The 16,964-nt window shown below is 43.0% G+C and overlaps 1 protein-coding gene across 1 annotated transcript in view; it reads left to right on the top strand.

The window, feature by feature from the left end:
- Positions 1–16,964, top strand: part of SPTBN5 (spectrin beta, non-erythrocytic 5) — a 100,497-nt gene that overhangs the window by 18,943 nt on the left and 64,590 nt on the right. Inside the window, 13 exon segments of the mRNA XM_013959456.2 lie at positions 2,145–2,396; positions 3,049–3,336; positions 3,862–4,108; positions 4,940–5,079; positions 6,146–6,245; positions 7,543–7,713; positions 7,806–7,970; positions 8,656–8,882; positions 9,770–9,956; positions 11,251–11,451; positions 12,825–12,941; positions 14,232–14,395; positions 16,040–16,172. Of these exon segments, the coding sequence (XP_013814910.2) occupies positions 2,145–2,396; positions 3,049–3,336; positions 3,862–4,108; positions 4,940–5,079; positions 6,146–6,245; positions 7,543–7,713; positions 7,806–7,970; positions 8,656–8,882; positions 9,770–9,956; positions 11,251–11,451; positions 12,825–12,941; positions 14,232–14,395; positions 16,040–16,172 (2,392 nt within the window).

Genomic DNA, 16,964 nt, shown 5'->3' with positions numbered 1-16,964 from the left:
TTAGGCACCCACCCATGCTCTGATTTGGTACACATAATGAGTTCCTAAAATAGATGTAGGACCAACCTAGGATGCTGTTGGATGTCTGTGTGCAAAGGACGACAGAAACAGCCACTGCGGCTGAGTGTCGCCCTGACTTACTGATCAGGACCACTCTTTATATCCTCTCCTCCCCCTTGATCTTCCGATCCTAGATAAATGGCTGACAACAGGTAAAATACAATATTCGATAGGTGAGGTGCCAAGTGTCAGGGCACCGTGACTGTGTCAGCAGGGGCTCCCTGTGGGGCAGGGCCAGGCCTCGCCGCCAGGGCCCGTCCCACCACCCCGTGCGGGAGCAGGGCAGCGGGGGCGGTTCCAGCCCCAGGCACCAGGCACTGCCACGGGGACGGGGTCGGGCCAGGAAGGCAGCCCGTGGCTCGGGGCCCGGTCGGGATCAGCAGGGCCATGGCAGGGCGGTAGCTCAGGCCAGGCCCTGCCGTCGGCCCTCAGCTGAAAGCGGCTCCTGCAGGCTGGGCGTGGGCATGGGCAGCCACTGCACACCTGGGACCCTCCACACAGCCAGTGAGACGGGGCCCGCCCTGAGCCCCGAGCCCTGTGGCCAGCCCCCCGGCAGGGGCGCGCTGGGGCCTCGATGCCAGCCTCCCCTCTCAGCGAGGGGCGTCCCCACACCTCGCACGGGGCTAGGTCGGGGCCTGGTTGTGAAGCCCCCAGGTGGCGGTGGGAGCGCGCGCGGTGTCTACAGGGTCTCAGGCCAGGCTGGGTGTCACCGTGGGGCTGCTGCAGGGGGTCGTGCAGCTCCATGGGGCAGGGTTGCCATGTGGCTGTCCTCAGCTGCCGGGGGGCCAGGCAGATATTGCTGGGGGTTGCTGTGGGGCTCAAGAGCAGGCAAGGGGGTCAGGCTGGTACTGAAGAGCCTCAGGGACCAGGTGGAGGGTTCAGCTGTCAAGAGGGGGGGTGACACCATGGGGGGATGAGACCTGGGACCAGGCCAAGGGCTGCTCAGGAGCCAGAGGCCAAGTTTGGGGGCTAGCACTAAGGGGGGATCAAGACAGGACTGGGACAGGGTGGTCACTGAGGAGCCCAGGGCCGGGTTGGGGTGGTGTTGGGGGAAAACCTTGGGGCAGGCCCATGGCACTCAGCTTGGGAAGCCTGTGCAGGGGCCGGCCCCTGCACGGCCGTGTGTCAGGCCCCACAGTGCCAGCTCAGGGCTCCAGGCGGCCTGAGCTCGCTGTCAGGGCACAGCGAGGGCCTGCTGCTCCCTAAGGGAGGGGGAGCCGGGAGCTGGGGGGATAACAGGGACAAGAGGGCCTCGCCAGCCACGGCCCAGCCCCACTGGTGAGCAGGGCAGGGCCAGTGGTGGCAGCCAGGATCCAACCAAAGTCCCTATCACTGTGGCGGCTTGTCCCCAAGGCCCCGAGCGGGGAGGGGGCAGCCTCAGCCGCACTAGCTCTAGGTTGGCCCTGAGCCCCCACAGCCAGGCCTCCAGGAGCAGGGGATACTCTCAGGGCCCTGAGGTCAGGGTATTTAAACTGCAGCAATTTGCATGTGTTAAAAGAAGCACAACATGAACTCGCTTGCAGGGGACAGTGATGGATCCAGAAGAGTTCTGTCTGTACCACACTGCAAGGAGCTGATTTGGTTGCTTAGATGCCAGGTCTAGGGTGCCCTTTGTAAATATTAAGAGGAACAACAAACCCTGCCTGACTGTGCCAAGTATGTTTGATACCTGCTCTAGACATAGTCCACCCAGCTGCACCTATAAGGCACTGCCAGATCCTGAATTTGACTGCTGTTATTTATTTGCATTGTGTCCAGAGTTTTCTGGTCACCTGAGCAGGTTGCCTTGTTTAAGGTGAAATTCACTCTGAGGTTGAGGGTGAACACTAGTGTTCACCTTCTCAGCCCATTTAAGTCATGATGAAATCTTCCATGCAAGACATGCAAGGCCATTTGAACAGAAAAAGGATATAGTGTGTTTATTTCCCTTTCCTTCCTTGCTTTCTGATTTTGGCACAGAAACAAATCTCTTCATGGGTAAAACTCGGTACAACAACGGCTATGAACTGAGCCTGTCTGCTTTAGGTGAAGGCAAGTTTGGGGCCTGAGGCCAGATGCAAGTAACTGGGTTATCTCTCTCCAAGGTGGGAGCGCATGGAATCTCTGAAGGAGGAGAAGGGCTCAGAGCTGATTGGAGTGGCTGACGTGAGGACATTTCTTCAAGACTGTCAGAGCATAGGGGTACTCCTGCAAGACAAGATGGTTCAACTCATGGGTCTGGAACCAGGAAACTCAGCTGCTGGGCTGGAGTCAGACAAGCGCAAACTGTCTGCAATTGAGAGAGAGGTCCTAGTGATGGAGAGGAAAATTGAATACTTGAGGAGTGTTGCTAAATCGTAAGGAACCTGCTTTTCTTTTCCGTATTCTTTGCTAATTATCTAAGATCATGTTGTAAATGATAGCCATAACGAGAATGAGAAACTTGTGAAGTCTCTATCTAGCACTGTAAAGAACTCCCTTGCCCATTGGAGAGCAATCTGTGCTGAGTATGCCTGGGAGACTGGCTAAGTGATTGCTTCCAGACTTCACTGTTACAGGAGAAATCTGTGAATACCACAGGATTGTTTGTGCCTCTAACTAACAATTTACCTCTGCTAATGGGAGTTATTTCAACATTCTGAACCAGATCCCACTTAGGTCCTGAACAGGGTAATCAGAGGAAGCAAGGGTAAAGGAAGAAGGATAGCAGATAATTGTGCACTGCAGTTTGAATTTGAAATTTGAATTTAAAGTGCTCTGTTTCTTTAAGTCTTCTGTGTATTTACAATGGGAATGAGCCACTGAACTACAACGTTACCAGAGTCTTTTGAGAGGATGCATTTTCTGCAGGTATGCCAATGTTTCTTACTAGTGTAGAGCATTTGGTGCCTTAAGTGACTTTAACGGAAGTACAAATATCTAGATCCATGGCTTTTAAAGAGCACTGGTTCAAGCTCTAAATGCCTGAGGCTGTTCCTGCAGTTGAATGTATTTGATTTCCTGCTGCAGGATTAAGGACACCAACCCTGCAGAAAGCAGGGCTATCACAGAGCAGGTGGAAAACATGGAGAGACTTCTCACAAAGCTCAAGTTGGAGACCAAAAAGAAGTGGGACGTTCTGCAGCAGGCACAAAATCAGCAGTCCTTCCTGCAAGACAGCCTCAGGCTCCTCCTGTGGGCAGAAGGCATCAGGGAGCAGCTGAGAAGTGAAGAAATGGGTGTGGACGTGACTTCTGCAGAGCAACTGCTGAAGGAGCATCAGGATCTGCTGAAAGAAATTGGGTCTCAGAAGGAAAGGTAGAGAGATTCTATCAGTGGGCTGTTACTACAACAGTATTGCAAAGGTGAAATGTGTCTATTGTACATAAATTGTGTATGAAAATGATGCTGAGGATTTATTTAAATGCTTATGAAATTTAGCATGAAAAGGAGACTGCTGAACACAAAATCCAGTTAGCTTCTGCACATTTGCACATTTACTGTGATGGGGGGACTGTCTGTCTGTTCAGAAAATGGGAAAGCCTGTTTTGTGGGCTTTCCATTCCCTGAATGTGGGCTTTCAAACCAAACAGGGAAATCTCCTCACCTACTACCTCAGCATGTATCCCCAGAGCAGATGTCCACTTGCAGTTTGTAGTGCACACCATTGGCTGGCAGGAAAAGAGCAAGAGAGAGAAGGAGGGAGGGAAGCTAAAGAAGAAAACAAAGCTTATGCAGTCATTCAGTATGTGGGCATTGCCAAGGGAGCAAAGAACTATGATGAAAGAGAATTCAGATTCTGTCATGCAATGAGATCTCACTTTTCTTTCTGACTCTGGGAAGATTTGTGCAGCTGGAAGAGCTAGGGCGCAAGGTAATCCATGATCAACCCAGTAACAGTAGGACCAGGGAGGCCCACCAGTCCATGGAGAGGCTTGCTGAGGAAAACAAAGAGTTGGAGAAGATGCGGGAGCAGCGACAAAAAAAACTGCAGGATGGCCTGGAATTGCAAAAGTTCAACAGGGAGGCAGATCGCATCAATGCAGCGCTCTCCAGCCATGAGGCCTTTCTCCGGGGAGATGACCTTGGGGTATGTGCTGCAGCAGCTGATTTTCTTTTCTCCTTCTTCCGCTCCCCATCCAGGGAGCTACAACAATTTTCTTAATTAAATTAGCTTCCTCATTCTTATAGTTATGGCATATTTGGAAAACAGTTTCAGGGCCTGGGTTTTATGTTCTTATTCATCTCAATGAGAACTACGCTCATTGTCTCTCAGAAACATTTGAAAAAACAGCATGTGTTGTGACCATTGCTGTATTTGTGCGTATCAGATGGTTGTATACATAACTGGGTCTTCAGTTTGGTGGTTAACTGTGAAAAAAGGTTCTAGCTTAAACAAAACCAGTCTTTTTTTCAGTGAAATAGAATCCTTTTTCTTTTCACTAAATATTTTTAAGAACATTAAAGCAAATGAAAGGAAAAATCAAATGCAGGCAATATTCAAAAGATCAGTGAAGGAGGAGGTTGTGGTGCCTCACCTTCTTTTATGTTTTCAGCTGAAACAGTGTGAGATTTTGGGGCTAACTAAACAGAATAAATATTTACTTAATTATGGCCCTTCATATTGCACTTCCCTGACTGCCAGATTGCTGGCATAGCTTATGGAATGCAGATTTTCTTTAAAGATGAAAATGGAACCCTAATACTGGAACAAACCTGAGACAGGGAAAACAAATGCAGCTCAAACCTAAACAGACCTGCTGCCAGTTTACAAACCTGAACTTCCTTAGGCATGGGCAAAATGCATGGTATATGTCCTGCCTGAAAGAAAAAGTGGAAAGTAAGGCCCAAAATTTTTTCATTGCTATAGAAACAACATACATCAGGAAAAACTTGATCAACTTTTCTTTCTCAAATGCAGGACCATGTGGATGCTGTTCGAAGCCTGCTAAAGCGTCACAAGGAATTTGAACAACTGCTGATGGTGCTGAAGAGACGAGTTGAAACACTTAATGAAAATAGGGTGAAGCTAACAGAGAGCAAACACTTTGCATCTCACATGTGAGTTCAGACTCCTTCCTGCTTTGAGTTCAAAGGGTGAACAAGATAAAACAGGAATTCCACAGTAAATGTTCAGCTTTGGTAAAACAGCAAGTGTGATTAGGTGTGAAATGGAAAACTGTCTCTGAGCCAGGATTCAGTTGATCTCCAAGCTGTTGTTTTCTGGATGAGGAGGGAAACAGGGAATTCCCAGAAAGATACAGATTTCAGAACAAGTGCTTTCAGAACAAGTAAGGGAAATGCTTTAGTTTAAAAGTGACACTTGTCAAAACACTAGAATAATTCTCTTTGTATCATAAACTACATACAGTTCTAAGACCTCTTTAATGTAAACTCATTACATACCTGCATAACTGAATTTTTCTTTCATTTATCGGTATCGCTTAGAATTAATACAGTGCTTGCTGTTAAAAAGTCACAGAGCACTTCACAAGGAAATAACTCGTCATCATCATCTTATGGACCTGATTCTCACTCACACTGAAGTTTCTTCACGTTATTTTGGAAAATTAATTGTCATCTGTGCATCCTTTATCATGCTAGAGCCACTAGGATCTAGTAAGGGGATTTCTGTATAAACAAGGATTAGGGATATAGGATCATATTGGACCTCCTGGGTCAAAAAGACCATGTTCTTGTGATCACAGGTGATAATGTCTTGAAAATTCCTCTGTGAAATTCTAAAACTACCCTTAAAATCAGATCTCTTGCTGGTACTACTACCATTAGAAGACCATTCACAGCCTCATTGCACTTAAGCAGAGAGAAAATTATTAGTTAAGGTGGAATATTTGTGAAGGAGAAAAACCTGGGTGTTCAGTCAAACATAGGATGACTACAAGTCACTAATGTAATACAGCTATATAAAAGAAAAATCAGAGCAGTTGGCAAGTAGAAATTGCTTTCTTGACAAGTCAGCATGGTCATAGAACAGGACCATATACCCCCTCCTCCTGTCAACAGATGCATTGAGCTAGATGCTAATTATATCACAGTCATGGCTACAGTATAACCACAGACACCTATATGACAATTACTGCATTTGGCTTACTGTTTTTCCTGGTAGTATTGAAGAGCGAATGGCTACTCTCCAGCAAAGATGGAAACGGCTGGTACAAAGCAATGCACAGAGAAAACAGAGGTTGTTGGATTCCCTACAGCTACAGGTAAAAGGACTGATTCTGCAGATTTGGTCAGACATGTATGAAGTAATTTTACCCTTTGTCTTAACATGGGATGAATCTCAAACTGCTGAGCATTCCCAACGCAGCTCACTTTATCTTTGCATATGAAGCAGAGAATTTCACTTTCCAGGGAGGAGGTGATGCACTCATGATAAATCTTACAAAGCTATAACCATAGCAAAATACCAAAACAAAAATGGAAATATTCAGTGAAAAATATCAACTGAGTATTTTATCTACTGGATAAGTTCATTTTGCTTATTGCTTAATGTTGTTCTAGTCCTTAATTATTTGGCACAATTAATGTTTCACTGTAGATTAATGCAATTGGGAAGAATATGTGAAGAAAGTGGTACTCCATAAGCATCAATGGATAGTCTCTCATTCACATTCTGGATTTGGAGTGGAAGGTTTTCTTCTGAGAGATGAGGCCAGGTTATGCTACTGTAATGTTAACTGTTGATGCTGTCTTGTGCTTAATGCAATCAGTCATATTGTGTTATAACTGGAACAGCATCAGTTAAAATACGATCAGCTTTTTCTTTTTTGCATCTTAGTTTCATCTTTATCAGATTGCAATTATTACTATGATTATTGTTTTTATTTACCATACATGCAAGGAAAGATTTTGCCTTGGGGATTTGATTTTCCAAGATGCTTTATCCTGGCTTTCTGTTGTATATGCAAACTTTGCAAGTTCCCTCTGCATCCCATAGACTCCATTCATTATACTTACTCAGAGTGTTCATGAAGAATTGAAGAAACATTAGCTATGATTCTTATTTTGGCCATAAGGTCCTCTACAGGAAAATAGCCACCAAAAGTGTATAATATATAATTGGGATGGAATATTACCTTATACTAACTGTATGTGATACTTACACTAACTGTACTTTCCATGTAGTTTGTTTGTCTGTTTTGGCACAGAATTTATCTTTCAGTACTGAAATACAAAGTTATACTGGAGGGCTGGGCCACATATAATTAAAATATTCTATCAAAAATGCAGACATGCGTTGACAATTAAAGGCAGCAGATGGGTAAATACGGTAAAAAGAGACTAAAATATTACTCTGGGGGCTCAAGAACTTGTCACTGGTACAAGATCATAACTCATGAATTAAGAGTATTGATTATGTAGAGCAACTTTCATATGAAAATGTATCACATTTCCTAACCCTTAGAAAAAAGTAAGAGCTTTATCCTTATGGCAAGGATGCACTGCAAACCCCCACAAAATCAGAAGTTAAACCTATCTAATCCTGTTTGTTTCTGTAAGGAGTTTAATCATGATGCTTCTGAGCTTTTGATATGGATGGAAGAGAAGTACAAGATTGCATCAGATGAATCCTATCGTGATCCAACAAATGTTCTGCGCAAACTGAAGTGGCATGAGGCTGCTGAGAAGGAAATGATGGCTAATGAGGAACACTTTGCAACACTGATGAAGGTGAAGGCAGTTTTGGAGCTAAGTCTTCCATCTTGTCCCAAGCTCTATAGCCATTGATCTGCTCAAAGCAATGATGTGCTGTGTCTCTCCAGAAAGGAAGTCAACTGATTCAAGATGACCATTATGCTGCAGTTTCTATCCGGAATAAGATGTCAGAGCTACAGAAGAAGTGGGAGAAATTGTATGGCAAGATGATAGAGCGAGGCGACAAGCTGAGACAAGCTGGGCAGCAAGAACAGCTCATGGAACTGCTCCAGGTCAGGAGGTGGTGGGATGCATAGGGGAGGGATAGCCTAGGAACCTGGTTTATCTATTGATATGGAGTGCTCCTCACAAAAAAAGAGCAGATGCAGGGATTATCATCCAAGTAAAAGTATACTTTAAGGTGTCCTAACATCAGACAGATCATTGGACTTTGTCAACACTTTCAGGAGAGAAAACTCAATATAAAACTGACCAAGATCACTCTAAAGCTTTGAACAGGATAATAGTGCTAGCGCAGCACCAAGACACAAAGCTGTTGAGCTCAGGCTCAGCACTGCACCTGTGTGGCCCTCTTGACAATGCAAGAAACCAAGCAAAACTCTCTGCATGGTTCAGCACTGTGCTGTTTGCTTGGAGTCAGTTTGGGGATTGCAGACACAGCACTGCATTAAGTCTGTTGTCATCCAGGGAAATTGAATGAGAGGAACATTATGCTATGAAGCTGTTCCCAGATACAAGCATTTGATGAAACTGCCATTGTGTTTTAGCTACAATTTTGAGTCTTTGAACATTGTTTCATATTATGCCACCTAAGATAGCTCAAAAGGATGGATTTGGAACAGTGTTCTTGAGTGGCTCAGGAAGAGGAGCACTCAGGAGACTGTCATGGGAGGGATCGAGTGAAAGAAAATGATGTTGCAAGGTCAATACAAGTGTGCTGTGACCTTCTCCTGGTAGGATGCTAAAAAGAAGATAGAGAAAATTGAGAAGGTTCTTCAGGAGTCAGAAACAGGCCATGATTTGCGCTCCAGCCATGATCTTCTCAAGCAGCACAGGCAACTGGAAAACGAGACACGTGAACTGGCAGAGAAAATGAACTCTATTGTGTCTCATGCAAGGAAAATGGCCACCAATCACTTTGACTCCCAGAGGATTCTGGATGAAACACAGAAATATCTGAAAAGGTGAGGTGCCATTCTCTTTTTGTCTTCATCCCTGTGACAAGTTCATAAGTCAGAAGCATTTTTCTTCTGCCTTCTAGAAAACGTCTTTCTGTTGATTAGGTTTAACCCATATTCAAGAATTGTTTCTCCTCCCAGTTCTACCACAATTGTGCTTTGGTTTGCACCTACACAGCTGTCTGCTGACCCACCTCAGCCTTTATTATTGGACCTTGCTTCTTGCCTGTCATGCTCCTTCTGCTCTAGTCCTGTGCATACCCATAGGTCATGCAGCTGCTTGCTATGTGATGTAGTTATCCAGTGTTCAACAGTGACTAGCTTCATTAAAAAATCTCAGGACAAGCCCAGGACTTCAAAAGTGTAAATTGTTTTCTCTGTTTGCTTAGTGTTATCATATAAGCCTACATCAAAAAGTGGGCTGCAATTCTCTTCCCAACAGCACTGCTTAACTGGCTGTAAACTGAGGTATAGGTAGTGTGTTAACTATATTTCCCTTTAGGTGTAGTTTTACTAAATGGAAGATGAAGGTGCTGTTAACTGTCCACTAGCAATATCTGTTGCAGCAGGCATGCTCCATGCAAGGCTGTATTTAGTGCAAAGCCCTGTCATCAGCATTGCAGCAGTGCACAGTCCTGCTCCCATTTCCTCTGCCTGCTTTCCTCTTAAACATGATACATCTCCTATGTCAAATCCTTTTCATGCTTGCCAGAAGTAGCCTTATTGAGAAGGGATTCTTGTGTGTGCAGACAGCAGTAGCCATTGAAATTTAATTCCAGAGAGGTTCCCAGTGTTTTCTTATCTGCACGGTGGGATCACAGCCTAATTCCTTTGGAATTAAGGAATCAGAATAAAGCTTTGTTTTAACATATATCTTAATGGATGACCCTCAGATTTGAGTCTTTGCAAGCACCTCTTGATGGGAGGCGTAAGTTACTGGAAGCTGCAGTGGATCTCTATGAGTTCTATCACTACCATGACATGGAGCTGAACTGGATTAATGAACGACTGCCTATTGCCCATTCCACCAACTGTGGGAAGTCCTTGGATGTGGCTCAAAGCCTGCTGCAAAAACACAAGGTAACTCCTTTAATCAGGTGTGTTATAGCATGATGGCACACTGCACTTCATCTCAACCTGCAAACCAGCAGCTGCAGAGTTCTCCTTTGCCTCTAGGGAGGGTGTTGCAATCAAAACCCAGTGCTAGACTCTCATTGAGGCATAATCCCAGCACTACCTCAGTTAAAATGTTTGCAGCAGACTGAGACAAGTCTGCAATGTGGTGGTGATTTTCAGAGCAAACATGGAATTCCTGTAGGAAATGCAAAATTTATCATGTTTTACAGTATTCATATTCTGAGAAAGTTTGTAGCTCTTCCCATCAAAAATACATTAAAAAAAACCTCACATGAAATATAAAGATTTTTTTGTGTGTGTGGTGGTCTGGGTAGAATATTTTGGCCGTTACATGCTCATCCTATTTTAGTTCTATACTTACTGCTCTCATGATGCAGCCAATGTCATCCTGAGCTATGTGCATGGAGCTAGGACAGCATAGAACTGCCATTTAATATTTATTTTAGTTCCACAATTGTTTCTAAAATGTTTTGAACAAGCCACAGTCAATATATGCATAAAGACAGATTAACACTGATTTCTGGAGCGTCTGATTCTTTGTAGCAGCTCCTCACAGACAGAGAGGCAGCTCAGAGCTGCCATGCACCATTGGCAACACTGAATTTTATAGCAGCTGGATCGCAAGTTCCATGGGAAGGAGCATAGGACCAGTGGAGGCTTTATGGAGCAAGAGTTAGGAGTCTAGTAACAGTCATGGTGGCATGGTACTTTTAACAGTGTCTCTCTTCCCGTGATCCTCCATCCCAATCATCTTCTGCGATATTTCCTTTTCCCACCAGCAGCCCAACACTCTTTTCTGAATCCCCCAGCTCTGCCTCCCATCCCTTGTTTGCCTGCTCCATCTCCTGAACCTCCGTGGCTGCTGAGCAGGGGTCTGGGCAGGAGCACAGGAAGAGGAAGGGGTAGAACTGAGCCAGAGCACTGGGCCAGGGACTTTGGTGAGGAGAGCTGAGGGTGGAGGGAAGATGAGGGGAGCTGTTACCATACAGACTCTATCTGCTTCCTCAGTGGAAGTACCAACAGCAGAGCATTACACAAGTGGAGCTGGGACAGGCAGCCCAGGTGGCAGCTGTTGCAGAAACAGGTAGTCATTGTATCCACTGGCATAGACAACTTCTGCAGTCTGCCCACCATCAGCAGCTGCCAGTTTTGCTTATGCCTAGAAGAGCACATAGAAATTTCTTTGTCCTCACACACCCTTCCTTTTGTTCTCATCTTCCTCCTTTCTCATTTCCAGGAATTGCAGGCAGAAGTGAATGCCCACAAACAGCAAGTCCAACGGGTCCTAGATAAAGGAAGGGCGATGGTTGTGGGCCAGCACCCCTCAGCTCAGAAAATAAATGAGAAATGCCAGGAGCTTGTGACTGCCTGGCAGGGTCTGGAGAAGGCCTGTGAGGAAAGGATGAAGCAGCTGCAGCACTCAGTTGGCTTCCAGGAGGTAAAAATTTCAGCCAAGTGCTTACATAGTAGCTTCTTCAGACAAGAGGACCAAAGTTTTAAAGTAAATAACAAAACAGCTTTAATCTCTTCCTCTGCTGAGACTGGAATTCACTTCAGCTGCTTGATGCCAAACTTGTGGAAGTGGAGGGTTGGTCTGCACAGCTGAATGCAGCCCCCAGCTCGTTCTCTAGAGGTGTGACTTGGATGCTGTACCCATTCCTTGATGTCTGGGTGTAGGACACATTTCTCTGAGTAGTACCTCTTTTCTCAGCAGCCCTACACAAGCTCAAGCTTTAACTTAAGTAGTACAGTGGGTCCTGAAATGACCCTTCACACTGGAGTATTATGACAAGTAAGTAAGAAATGAAGTGATCTCTTGTGCCCTCCAATCCCTGTCTATTCTGGGCAACAATACCTTAAAATGATACTCAGAAACTGATAAAGCTATCAGTTAAACTAATGGATAAAGCCATCTCAGAACAAGATAGGAGTTTTGGCCCTACTATTTCAACAGGATACTGGACCATAAGTTTAGCCTGCTTTAAAGAAAATTGCATGCAAATATTTAGCTAGCTAATCCAAATTTTCTGTCATCAGTGGGTCATTATCAATGCAGTTACCCAGCTGACACATGCAGTTTTGTAGACATAAGCAGCAGCTGCACAGAGTTAACATCCATACCTAAACTATGTTCTCTGGAGAATTTGGTCATCTCTGGCTCTTATGTTTTCCATCTGTAAAAACAGCAGTCCACACTGCAGGCTTTATGAAACCTGATTTTCATAGGTGACTTGAACTTCTCAGAAAGGGCAAAGAGAAATAACACACTGATACTATATGGTTAGCACCTACCCCTAGTGAATGACATAAAGAAAGAGTCAAGTAAGGATACTGATGTGAAGAAAGAAAAATGAGACTACTAGAAATTTATTTCTGGAGCTTTGATGCCTAGAGAAGGCCTTAATTATCCTACACTAAAGTCTTCCATCTGTAGCCTTCTTCACCTGCAGATGATTTGACAGAGCAACAGTATGCCTAAAATCCTCATAATAGTTTCCAGCTTATAAACAGGTTCTATAGCTTAATTTGCCATTCAGAAGGCCATTTTTCAGAGAGTTAAAAGCTAACTAATTCTTCCCTGAATTCACTGCTTAACAGGAGTGACAGTTATGTTGTACCAAGACTCCTATAACTTAGTCTGGTTATGTGGAATGGTGGTTCTTGGGATTAAGTATTCTTCATTTGTTATTCTATATGACCTCAGTAAGTCTTACAGTGTGGCCTCCAGTTAGAAATTATCAAATCAAGAAAATGACATAGATATTATGGAAATTGAGGGAGAAACTAATTTGCCTTATCTTTAACTGATAGTTTTTAATGAACACCTCAGACCTTGAGGCTTGGATAGCAGAAAAACGTCCACTTGTGACAAGCAAGGAGTATGGTAAGGATGAAGATGGAACGCTGAAACTCCTCCAAAAACATAAGGTATTTCAAAACATAAAGTATTTCAAAAGTTTTTTAATAATTCTTGAAGAATTTAATATGGAATGTTCGGAGTTGGCATCCATGGATGAGTTAAAGAACTGAGTTCCTGTGTTGCTTTGGGAAAGAATTGCCACTCTCAGATTTGTATTCATGGACCCATTGATAAATCAGTGGTTCAAGAAAGCTTGGATCTTCTCAGTCTGTGTGTCATGCTCTGGAATAGCAGTGCCTCAGAGCTCCATAGCGATAATATACTCACGCTATGGGGTGCAAGAAACAGACTATGTCAAATAAGACCACTCAACTCCAGCAGACTAGGGAGTGGTGTTGACTAGCTACTAAATCCATATCCTAAAGACTTTCTTGAGTGAAAACACATGTTTGTGAGGTAGAATTTTGAAATTGTAAAGATAGGGTGAAAATGCAGAGATCTTCTGTTCATTGTGGGGCTGCTTTTATCCCTTCAGGAAAGCTTAAAGCTCAGTGAATGTGTGGCAGGGCTTCCGTCTCTCCAGTGGAAGCTGGGCCTTCAGTTTGATGCTGTTTACACATACCACCGAACCTTGAAGAGATTGTTTTTCAGATTTGTAGGTAGAAAAAAAATTTCCTCTCTCCTGCATTCAAAAATTGTTCCACTCCTCTTTCTTTCTAGTTCATCTATCTGAAAATCAGTGTCAAAGGAGATAAAGGGATCTCTACTTAAATTCTATACACTGGCAGGATCTACAGATCTGTCTGCCTTTGTGAAATTTTCTGTTTCATCGGTACTTAAGTGTCCAGTAATCTGCAAAATATTTCACATTGACATATGTCTATATCTGTATGAACACATAGAAAAGATAAAATCAGCTTACTGATATAGTTAGATAAAATGTGGTTTGGGGAAAAAGGAGAATGGTGAATTTTCTCATCATATTTTTCTGAAGACAAAAATGACTGTGACCTGATATCTGCTTTTCAGTCACAACAGAGGCATGCAGACACTGTAATTTTGTCCTAGAGTTGAAGACAGAGTATTAGTTCAGTAATACCATTCTCTGTCTGAAAATGTACCAAGTTTTTCTAATTATTTTATTAGTTTGTTTGAATTTAGATAAAATTCCCCCCCCAAAAAAATAGAGAATTATATAAAAATGACCAAGTCTGGGAAACTAACATGATTCCAAAAAGTTTTTCTCCTCTTTTACTGGCTCAATGATCATGCCAGAGGTTGGTACAAAAGTTCAAACAGTGCAGATCTTGGACAAGTGGGTCTTATTCCCTCTTTTCCATTTGTCTTGTCTCTGCCAGGCACTGGAGCATGAGATTGCTGTTTACCAGGCTTTGATGAAAGAACTGAGTGAAAGTGCCCAAACTCTTCCTCTTGTGGGCTTCATTCAGTGTGTCGATGTTGATGGCCCAAAGGACCAAGTTCACTCAAGACTCCAGGAGCTGCAGGAACTAGCAGCAGCAAGGTATGAACTAGAAAAATATATATCTCGACTGACTCTCATATACATCGCACCTTGGATCCTAGGTTTGATTCAAAGCCCACTGAAGTCAATAAAGAATGTCTCCAGTTACCTCACTAGGATTTGGATCATATTCATTTTCTCTTCTTTTTTTAAATTGTACTTAGGAAATTGCTTGTCTTTGTGTTTGAATCCTACACACTACTGAGCTTGTTACTACTGATAAGCAAGAACTCTACATTTTGTTCAGGTAGTCCCACTTCATATTAAGGATTTGAAAGACCCAGAATTTCCTCTTTTCCGTTCCTCATCCTCCTGTGAAGTGACCTGAGATGCTGGATTCTGACTAGCCTTCCTGGTATTTGGAATCTGTCATCAAAAGGAAAGAAATTGTTTTTGAAAGGCTTCCTTAGCATTGCTTGTAAATGTCTTGATTCATTACATAGCAGAAGAGCAATAATGACAGTTATGCTTATGTTTATGCCTAGTGGCTGTGTTAGTATAGGAAGGTTTTTATCCTTAAATGAGTCATTTACATTCTATTTTACTTCCATTGTGTTATTATTACAGTAAGATATTTACAACAAGACAGTTTGTTTGTACTCAAATTTTTTAAACACTTCTAGTTTGTTGTCAGGAAGGAACACATATTACTTGAACAATTTAGCTTTTTGCACCACAAAAATTTCATTTAGAAAAGGGGTGGGGATTAATAACTGGAATAACAAATAAATGAGTCTGAAAACTGGAATATTTAAGCCCACAGGAAATGCTGATTTTTTACCTTTTGCTTTTATTTTGGTTTACAATTAAAAAGGTAAAAGCATGAAAAAAATCTTGGGAATGAAGGGTTCAGAGAAAGAAATAAATATTCAATCTATAAATATCAAAACACTTGAGTATGTTGAACACAGGAATGTTTTGTGTTGTTTCATGCTTAATGTTAACCTGGGTCTCGTGGTGCTTTATTGGTGCTCTGGTTTGTACCTCCTATCTGCATTCTCCTTGGTGGTCTGGATTCTCTGAGCAGGTTACATCCCTTGCAATAAACATTTGTGATTCAAACAGACGGAAGCCTGATTCATCTTTTCTGGAATGTTTGCACAGTAACTAAGCAGTGTTAACAGATGGACAATTGGTATTTTGTTTACTGTGCAAGGCCTGTAATGTGCCTGGCTGTATTACAAGATACTCTAGACAATCAGAGATGTGCAACAGGTTGCAGCAATTTTGCTGGATAAGCAGTATGAGCAGAATTACATACAATGGTTTCCATCACACTTGCCTTGCTGGTGTACCATCCTCAGTTATAAAGTTTTCCTTCTCACTTTCATTAGCACTACAATTATCTTTAGAAATGAAAATGACTGGGAAAAAATTGAAGGGGATTTTCTTAACAAAACAGAGAGAGTTCAGCTAGGCGCTGTGCTGTGCTGGGAAACTCAGCCAGGTAAGCCTGACCTGACCGGCTGCAATTGTCCTACAGACATCTTTTGCAGTCTGGAGAACTAAAGTGAGACCTTTCATTAAAGAGAATGGCTCTTGGTAGGGAGAGGTTTGAGGGTTCAGTAGGAAGAAAATTACTCATTTTCCTCCTCTTTAATTCCCTTAGTCTCATTGCATTGTCTTGTTTCCTTTTCCCAACAGAGGGAAGAAGCTGGATGAGACTCTTATCTTGCATGAATTCCTGCGGGAATATGAAGATCTGCAGGACTGGATCACTCAACAGAAACAAGTGGCCAGCTCTGAAGACTATGGAAATGACTACAAGCATGTCTTGGTGAGTTTTTTGAACAACAGATCGAAAATCAACTGAACTGTGTGGAGTGGGACTGTTAAAAGGTTATAGCATTGTCCTTGAAAACTTAGAAAGCAGCATAGGAAATAAGAAACTGGGAGGGGGGGAAGAGAAAAGGGGGAAGAGTGGGTGAAAAGGATTGACTGGTAATGATAGGCAGGCAATGTTGCCTAACTCTTGCATCCTGTTACCATGAGGGACATGGCGAGAAAGAGGGCTGGGCTGCACAAAACAACTGCATACTAAAATGTCTACATCTTCAGAGATTCAGAGTTCAACCACATTCTATTTTTAATAACCAGATATTTAAATGTCGTGTCCACTAAGGAGTTTTTATCATTGCTAATGTGATAAAATTGTGTGTGCAATCTTAAATACTAATGTATGGGCAGCTACAGTTATACTTCTCAAAATCCTCATTTTTATCATTTATTTCAAAATATCTTTTGTCCTAAATCTTGGAATTGGACTACAGCATTCACTTATAGTACTGAACACATATTTGCTTTCATGATGTAAGCACATATCATTTAATAATTGAAATTCATTGTACATTGAAAAAATGCGCTTGTTTCTATGCCCCATAACATGATCCTGCCTCCTGTCTGCCTCACAGACCTCATGCTTTTGCTACCAATCTGTAGGTCGTCATGGTCGTTGGAGGTAAAATCTAGTCATTGACATCCTCTTCTGCAGTTTCTTCATCTCCAAATATGGTCAGCCTATTACCTTTCTTTGGGCTCTGTTCTCACAGCTGAGCAGGTATGTTTGGGA

The sequence above is a fragment of the Apteryx mantelli genome, chromosome 4 (genome assembly GCF_036417845.1).
Source record: "Apteryx mantelli isolate bAptMan1 chromosome 4, bAptMan1.hap1, whole genome shotgun sequence".
NCBI classification, from domain to species: Eukaryota; Metazoa; Chordata; class Aves; order Apterygiformes; family Apterygidae; genus Apteryx; species Apteryx mantelli.
The sequence above is the reverse complement of the archived record's forward strand: the minus strand, read 5'-3'. Positions and strand labels throughout refer to the sequence as shown.